Source organism: Podarcis gaigeae (genome assembly GCF_964106915.1).
Source record: "Podarcis gaigeae genome assembly, chromosome: 10".
NCBI classification, from domain to species: Eukaryota; Metazoa; Chordata; class Lepidosauria; order Squamata; family Lacertidae; genus Podarcis; species Podarcis gaigeae.
The window spans coordinates 31,443,459-31,451,751 of record NC_139686.1 but is presented as its reverse complement, the minus strand read 5'-3'; the positions used below and the strand labels follow the sequence as shown (position 1 = coordinate 31,451,751).

General features: G+C 41.1%; 1 protein-coding gene across 1 annotated transcript in view; it reads right to left on the bottom strand.

The window, feature by feature from the left end:
- Nucleotides 1-48: 48 nt before the first annotated feature.
- Nucleotides 49-8,293, bottom strand: part of LOC310825274 (meiosis inhibitor protein 1-like) — a 30,846-nt gene continuing 22,601 nt past the window's right edge. The window contains exons 20-26 of the mRNA XM_083698581.1: nt 7,283-7,364; nt 6,000-6,190; nt 5,456-5,537; nt 4,125-4,231; nt 2,999-3,130; nt 1,505-1,614; nt 49-287 (exon numbers count right to left, since the gene is read on the bottom strand). Coding sequence (XP_083554707.1) covers nt 281-287; nt 1,505-1,614; nt 2,999-3,130; nt 4,125-4,231; nt 5,456-5,537; nt 6,000-6,190; nt 7,283-7,364 — 711 coding nt within the window. The 3' untranslated portion in view covers nt 49-280. The remainder of the gene's footprint in view (nt 288-1,504; nt 1,615-2,998; nt 3,131-4,124; nt 4,232-5,455; nt 5,538-5,999; nt 6,191-7,282; nt 7,365-8,293) is intronic.

Here is an 8,293-nt window from a genome sequence, read left to right as displayed (position 1 = left end):
CTCTGAAATGCATGCTTCGCTTAACACATTTCCAAGGCAGACAAAAAACAGATTTAAAGTTTTTAATTTACAAGTTTAAACATAAACTACCGACTAGATTACAAAATCACTTCTGTATGCTTTAATCACTTGTATTATATTCCTTTAAGCCTTTGGCTGGTAAGAAATTATAAAGGCAAGTTGCTTTATTCATTATGTTCTCTGCTCAGTATTGTTTGCCTCCTCATTTCAGTCTCTGATATGTGAGAGAGAAACTGCCACTCCTCCAAGACATCTGAATTCAAAGGCTTGAGTGAAAGAATAAAGTGTTGAAAGGATAATACACTGCTTAGAAAATGTATTCATTTATTCTTTTCCCGAAAAAAATATTTGCCATATGAACACATGTTGGCAAGGGAGCAAAAAAAATAAGTTGCTCAGAAGTTTTGACTGTCAGCATTTAAATTTCTCCTATACACAGTACTTTGATGTCCAGAAAACACTTATGGAGTGTTTACACTCCATATCCATCCGCACTCTATTTTATACTTTCCCCCATAACTTTCCAAAGCACAAAAAAACCACGTGGGCTGGAGTCAACTAATAAGTCTGGAAGTGGAAGCTGGCACAAGGAAGAACTTCCACTTGCACAACAGGTCTTCTCTCCCCAAATAAACTTGGCTTGGAGTGTGTGTGTGTGTCAGGAGAACCCCTGGAACAGCTGTGCGAGGTGAAGAGAGAGGGGATGGTTGCATTTGGCAAGCTGACAAGCCTGCCCTGACTGAGCAATCAACATAGCATGATATTAAATTCCTCCCTGTGTATTTTCCAAGTTTCTTGGTTGTGCTAAGGCAGGCATGGCCAAACTTGGCCCTCCAGATGTTTTGGGACTACAACTCCCATCATCCCTAGCTAACAGGCCCAGTGGTCAGGGATGATGGGAATTGTACTCCCAAAACATCTGGAGGGCTAAGTTTGGCCATGCCTGTGCCAAGGCAACAGAACCCATTAATCCATTTAAACTGCACAAACCCAAAGTTCCAGTATGCACTTCAATTGCTCATGCAAAAAAGTAAGAATCTGGAGGCACCCAGGGACATTCCGCACAATGCCACAAAACCGACTCACTGTTCTTCATTGCAAACATTACTAGTTTGAGCACTGCTTTGTTTGCAATCTAATCCGAACAATGAAAAATATTTAATAGAACAATGAGGAAGGCAAACAGCAAGCCTTTGCATGCCTTTTTCAAAACCGGACTTTTTACTTTATTTAGGACTTAAGCAATTATTGTAAACTAGGGCCCTTTATATCTAATGCTGACTGCTTTACATTGTCTGAGTGCAAGTGATGAAAAGGCAAAAAGCACTTTGACAGGGTTTTCTTTCTACCTTTTTGAAAGTATCTTCATACTCTTCCCAGTGGATGTCACAAAATAGGCGGTCTAGTCTCAACCTCAGACCTACACAGATGGCGGCCTGTACCTTACTCCAGTAACTTCGCACGCATCCTGCCAAAAGGATACATCATGCCTGGAAAGGTCGCCTGACGGCTGCTTGTTGATGGAAGGCTCTCCAGCAAGGTCTGAACAGATGCTGCTTGAGTTGAATCCACCTGACATTTTCCCCTTTGAAGCTTACATCAAAGTGAAAGGAATTACAGAAATAATTAACAGGTTTGTTTCTTCCTATCTCCCTTTCCTTCATTTCCTACAATAGCAATAAAAGCCAAAGGCATAGCCATATGTCAGCTTTCCATGCTGGCTTAGTGCTGTAGTACTGAACCAGAGGAACAAAGGGTACGTGGAAAGAGTGCTTCTCTGTAAATTAAGGAATAAGTAACTGTAGATGGAATCTAACATTAGTCATACTCAGGGGAGACCAGTGAAATTCATGGACTTAAGTTACCAAACCCTCTGCAATCTGCTGCCTGAAGCAAGTAGCTTTTGCTAAAGCTGTTAGAACCATTTCAGAATCACCGTGGAGGTTACTCTCATTGAGGAGTATTAAAGGAGTATCTTATTAAAGGTATTTATTATTACCTTCATAATAAATATCCTAGGGCAGTTTACAATCCCAGGTAAGAAAACTGCTGTTATCTTTTTAAAAATTAATATTTTAATTTGATTTTAAAAAGTATAAACATGCAACAAAAAACAGCTATGAATCCAAATATCAAGATTGCTCTGAATCTCCTGACTTCCTCCCATCCCTTCCATGGGTCCTAACTATATTATTTATAATATAGTCATCCAAATTTTTGATCCTTCTAAATTATCCATACATTCTATTACTTTACAAGTGTGGTTAAAATCCTGCTAATGTTTTAACCTGCTTGCAGTGGTCTTGTAAATAAATTATACACTTTTCCCATTCCTTGTTAAAGTTCTTCCCTTCTTGATTTGCGTGGACAGGCGGAGTCCCCCCCAACCCTAGGCGACCCCCGAGTGGAATAATGATTCAAGACAATGTGCCATGGGATTAAAATTGGCCACAACTTTATTAAGTTTCAGATGTAGGGAGACCTTGGCTTAGACACTGGGCTTTTATCCTTCCCAGTCCCCAGCTGGGGATCTGGGAGACATCAGGGTTATCCAGAATGTGTGGGAATTGGGCCAGCTCTGGAGAAATATGTTCCAGCAGAGAGCCCACCCCCCATTTCGCCACCGTCACAGGGGAGAGCAATGACAACCTCTCGGTGTATGGCCAATGCCTCCCCTCAAGACCCCTTTAATGGGGAACCCTGGGATCACCGCCACAAGGGAGGCGTGGGTCGCTGCTTCATGCCCCCCCTCCCCCTCCATTTAGGAAGATAGACTAAAGGATTTCGCCTGAAACCGCCACCCGAGGCCACAAAATCAGTGCTGTATTGTGAAATGGACTTCCATTAATAATGATGGTGGTGGTGGCGGGAACAACAGCAGCAGCAGCAGCAACAACAACAACCCATAACAACCATTCTTATGATATCACTCTCAAGTTACTGCTTACTGTTACGAGATCATTTCCAAAGGGCTCACCTGAACAAGAAAGGAGCGAAGTGCACTGATTGTGACATCAGAAAGTTCTGGCAATTTAGTACTAGCTGCTTCTTCAAGTATGCGGCCAATTTCAATTGGAGAAATAATTCTAGTGTTCTGATACCTTATAAACTTTAAAACATAGTAATTAAAGTTAATTGATTTTCTAGTGGCATGGAGTTCCATAGTTCAGCTTTCCTCAAGTATGATACAAACACTGGCTCCACAGCAGGGGTGCCAACTTGAATAAAATATTGTGGGGGCCCAGGTAAACCCCACCTGCATAACTGATCACATGATGCAGTGCACACACACCATTTGAATGGGAATGCCCATCAACTTTGTGATTTTATTGTGGGAGCCAAAGCCCCCACAGCTCCTAGGAACTGGCTCCTATGCTCCAGAGGTATCATAAAACAACTTCCCCCTTTTTTAGGCAGAACTTGCTGACCTTGAGATGTCAGGTATGAAGAACTGGCTGTGACCCTTCAGGTCTTGTTGAACTTCCATAAGCCTCAGCTAGCATGGACAGTGGTCAGGGATGATGGGGATTTGAATCCAGAAACATCTGTAGGGTCACAGGTTCCTTAACCCTGGTCCCTGGGGAGGGGGGTATCTTTCCATACCGTTCACAAAATCCCCAACTTTTTTTAAAAAATGTTTTTTTATTTAAGTGGGTCTCCAATTTTGACTCGAGCAAGAGCATTGGGGAAGCAGCACTTAATCCTGCCTACTCCAACATTTCCCTGATGGAAAACTCCACTCGCACCCTGAAGCTGCTGTTGCCTTTCGGAGTGGAAGACACACTATACAGAGCTGGCGGAGGGAGATTTTGATCAAGGAAATAGTGCAGGTTAAAGAGACAAATCACTTCTCTCCAGTGCCACAGCTCTGATCAGAATAAGAGCTAACAACAACTATATTTGATTGTTTTTGTTTTATTTTAAAATCAGGAAATTCAATTATTTATACCTGTTTTGGCCCTAACAAAGACTACAGGGCTACAGAATTTGCCTGTATGTTGCCCATTTTTAATGTACACAGCATAAATACCTGCAGATACACTGTGTTCTTTAACAATATACTAGAAACTTTCAGGATAGCAGTTTATAGCCCCCATACTCACCAAAGCTACTAGTCTTAGAATTTCTGGGTGAAGAAATGAATTATCGACACTATCTAGGAGAGAGATCAGCAGGAATTTATTCCATGGTTGTGAGACAATATGGGATGCTAGAAATGTAGAAAGCAATCGCCGTTAGCTTTTTAAAAACCAACCGAGTGGAAAACATTCTAGCTAAAGAGACTTACTCATATGGAATGAAACTTCCTTGAAGTCATATAAAAGAATTTCCGGAGATAAAATTTACTATTGCACCTCCCTGCCCCTCCCCCCGCAAAAAATATTGCTGGTAATAATTTAAACTCTTACCTAATTCATTCATTCACAACAAAAATGTACTGGAGTAGTGAAGCAGAGAAAAGAAATAATAATACCTCACTGATGAATATACCATTATAAAAGCCACATGACCCCACCTTAATACTGAAAAGGCTTTTTCACAGTGGTCATTGACACACCATTTCAAATCCACCTAAATGAAACCTTCCATAAAGCTCTTCCCTATACCAGGATACAATCCATATCAGCATTATTTTGCAGGATTGCCACTTTTTGCTTGCTTCTGGTGGGTCACATGGCACATCTCCCTACCTGTAGTTATTTAATAGGCATGCAGAGAGGTGCATGTGTTTGCCTTCAAGGAGAAAAAGGGGGAACACATCACATTTTAAGCATACATGACAGTCTGTACAGGTGCACGTGCACTTTACCTGAGTAAAACGAAAACATCTTTCAAATACCACCCACTTCCTTGTGCAATTAAAACTAATTACAGTGATTTATGTCACGGAATTGAGTGATAAGAAACTACACCGTGATCACTGAGCAACAAAGGCATTTGCAAAAAGTAAGGAATAAATATCTTGGAACAGGGGCTTTGGTGTAGATTGTGCCCAGGTGCTTTTCTAAGGCAATTGTCAGAGACACCCTTATGCTGCTGGTTACCATTAATCCATAGAATAATTTACCAAACACTCTCTGTCCTAGTAATGCACCTTTTGCTTGGTAAAGGATGACCAGAACGTATCCTGTTGGCTCTGACCAAGATTGCCGTATAGGCAAGAGAGTTTGCAATGTTTTCTTGGGAACTGAATGAGATTCTTAGAACTGGAAACTTACATTTTGCTTTTCTATTACGTAAAGGGCATTCTCAACCACCTACCACCCTGATGCAAAGCAAGAAACACTCCAGAAAATGAGAGGGCAGCTTCTTCCCTCCCCTGCTACTAAAAATCTCTCCTGCGACTGGTGAAGATACTGTGCCCACCGATGCAGACAACCACAGCCAAGCAAAGGAATCAAGTGAACACACATAAGGATGCTGAAAGGAGTACCAGTGATCGGGTTCTTCGAATGCAGGTATTCCAACAAGACTTCAAGACAGCCAATAACAGTTTGAGATAGCAAAAGGTCCTTCTGCAAATGTAAGGGAAAGAGTGAGGGCATGAATCACTGCCACCAAATCCCACAACAAAACTACTTATTAGGTTAGAACTGATGTAGAGGTGGCTCCCCACCCCCATTCCACTATTGAAAGAATGCAAAATGTTGCTCAGATAACTTTTAAGATTGCATGGCAGCCTCTTTAGTAAGGTAGCAGATGTGAGCTGCTGCTAGTGAGGGACTTAAGCTGTAGGAAGCTACAGTACAGTACTTAAAAAAAGACTTGTCATGGACAAAGTCCTGGGATCTATATTCATTCTGCACTGGAAATTAAATAATGATCCAAAAAGCCTCTCAGTAGTGAAACAGTTCAGTTCTAGAAACAAGGAAAGTTTGCGAGACGGCAGTGGACTGTATGCCTTCTCCTGTGTTTGAAATAGATCGACAGTGTTGCTGATGGCAAAATGGTTTCAGTTATTATCACTAGACTTCTACCTGGAGCAGGAGGTTCTGTAGACGGATAACCAAGGACACTACATGCCGCATGGCTACTGGACACAGAGAGGCATCCCCTTCTGACTGTGGAAGTTCATTCCCATGTTCATCTGTAGACCGGACAGCAAACTTCACAAAGGATGAGCAGAGGTTCTGCCTAAAGAAGGCTCTCAGAAACTGAAGGATGCTGACTGGGTATAAAACCATCTATTAGTACTTTACATTCGTACTTTAGCAACAATGATTTACTATTCTAGCATGATGACAATTGTATTTGCTAGTTACCTTTCTTACAGGTAGCTCTAAGCAACTTGCATTGTCCCATCCTACATGTGCAGTGCATGTTTAGCAGAGGCTGGTACACTAAGTCTACAGCAGCACAGCCTTCCCAAGGAACAGGTAAAAAGAAAAAGAAAAAACTCCCCCCAAATCTCAAAGAAACACACTCTCTTTCCTGTCCTAAACATATTTTATACTTCTGTTTGAATCTACTGTTCTCTGGCCTATCAGGCCTCTGTATGTTAATGCCTGGATTAATCCTTTCGTTTTGTTTTGGGAAAGAAAATGGATTAGCCGACTTATTTATATGCAGTGTTAATTTCAAGTACTTTTATTCAATATGACTTGATTATAAGGTAAAAAAATGCATCTGAAAAAGACATAAAACCCATTTTAATGATTAGCCTTCTCAGAAAATAGCAACTAATGTTTGAAAGTTTGCAAGTCCCCCCCCCCCATCTTTTATATAGTAATCTATAATGTATTCAAATGCTGCTATGATCTTCAAGCCACTTGGGGCCCAGTGAATGGCCTGGGAGCATTTGATGATGCAGCACTGTTGAAGTGTGTGTAGATTTGATCAGTGCTCAGGCAGACACCACTGAGAACAGTATGAGCTGTTAAAACAGAAGAACAGGTCAAAGGGGAGGGAAATTCAAGCCTCCCCCCATTTTTTGCTTAATAATATACAGGTTCATGTTCGAGAGGGGGAGGGGGGAATGTTCCATATTTACTTATGAACGTTCACCATTATATTAAAACAATAAATTTAATAATAATAATATAGTTTCATGTAGGAATTGAGCAAGCCCTGCATATAGATAAGATGCCCTGATCCTGCACACATAAATGAACTGGGAAACCACAAAGGACTGCAGCTTCCCAGGGGTTTCTACATTAGGCCAGATTTATGCCATTTCTTAGCAAAAGTGACTTCCGTTTTTATAACATGTGAAGCAGCCTTTAGTGCTCTCTTAGCTGATGCTGGCAAATATGCAGCCTACCAAAGAACAGGGTGGGTTTCTTCCTCTTGAAGGCAAGTGCGCTGAAGACCTGGTCCACATCAAGGCAGATGATATGATCAACCTTTCAGAAATGAATCAGAAAATGTTTGGTGACGGGAGCGATTGGAGTGAAGGAAGCAGCCGGGCTGCTCATTTTCTTTGTCCAGCCGTCTATTACCAACCCCTCAAAAGACACTGGATCTGCAGCTCATTAAATGTATTCCCAGTATTATTCACTTATGGAATTAAATAGAGCTTCCATGACTTCTAAGGGATTATAGACAGAATGAGGGAACACAGGCAGTCAGCTATGCAAATCTGCTTTTGATTCATCTTCATTATTAACACTCTGGTAAAATGAATGAGGCTAATCATTTACTAAACTGCTGTTTCCCCTTCAGAGGATTAGGGAACAGCACAACATTAGCTCACATTCATGAGCTTTAGACGCATCCATCTATCCATTCTGAACATTTTGTGCTTGCCAAAACTGAGGGAACAACATCAAACAACGACAGGAGACCATCAGGAATTATCCTAATTCACACACAGGATAAACTAAAGTTCAATTTCTGAATATGATATCAATACAGTGACCTTATATCACCTGTTTCTAAGCCATTCATGTAATGCCTCATTTACATATAATACCTATCTATCTTATGGAATAACATGCTTTGGGACTTGAAATGCTGATTTTGCCGTTGGGCTAAATTATTCCTAGGCTGGGGTATGATAAACTATGTCTGTGTTCATTATTAAGCCAAGATAGGAACCAGATCTTTGCCATACACCAGTCCCTTCACAGCGTAAACAATAAAACCAGCATGAGTGCTGTTACATGCATATCAAGTCTGTGGGTATTTGGTTTGCCACTGTGGGAACAGAAAGTTGGACCAGATAGATCTCTGGTCTCATCCAGCAATACTCATCTTACATTCTTGAGTCTCCAATTAACCATGGTTTCCTGTTTCATTTGAACTGGGAAACTATTAATCCTAAACTTTAATT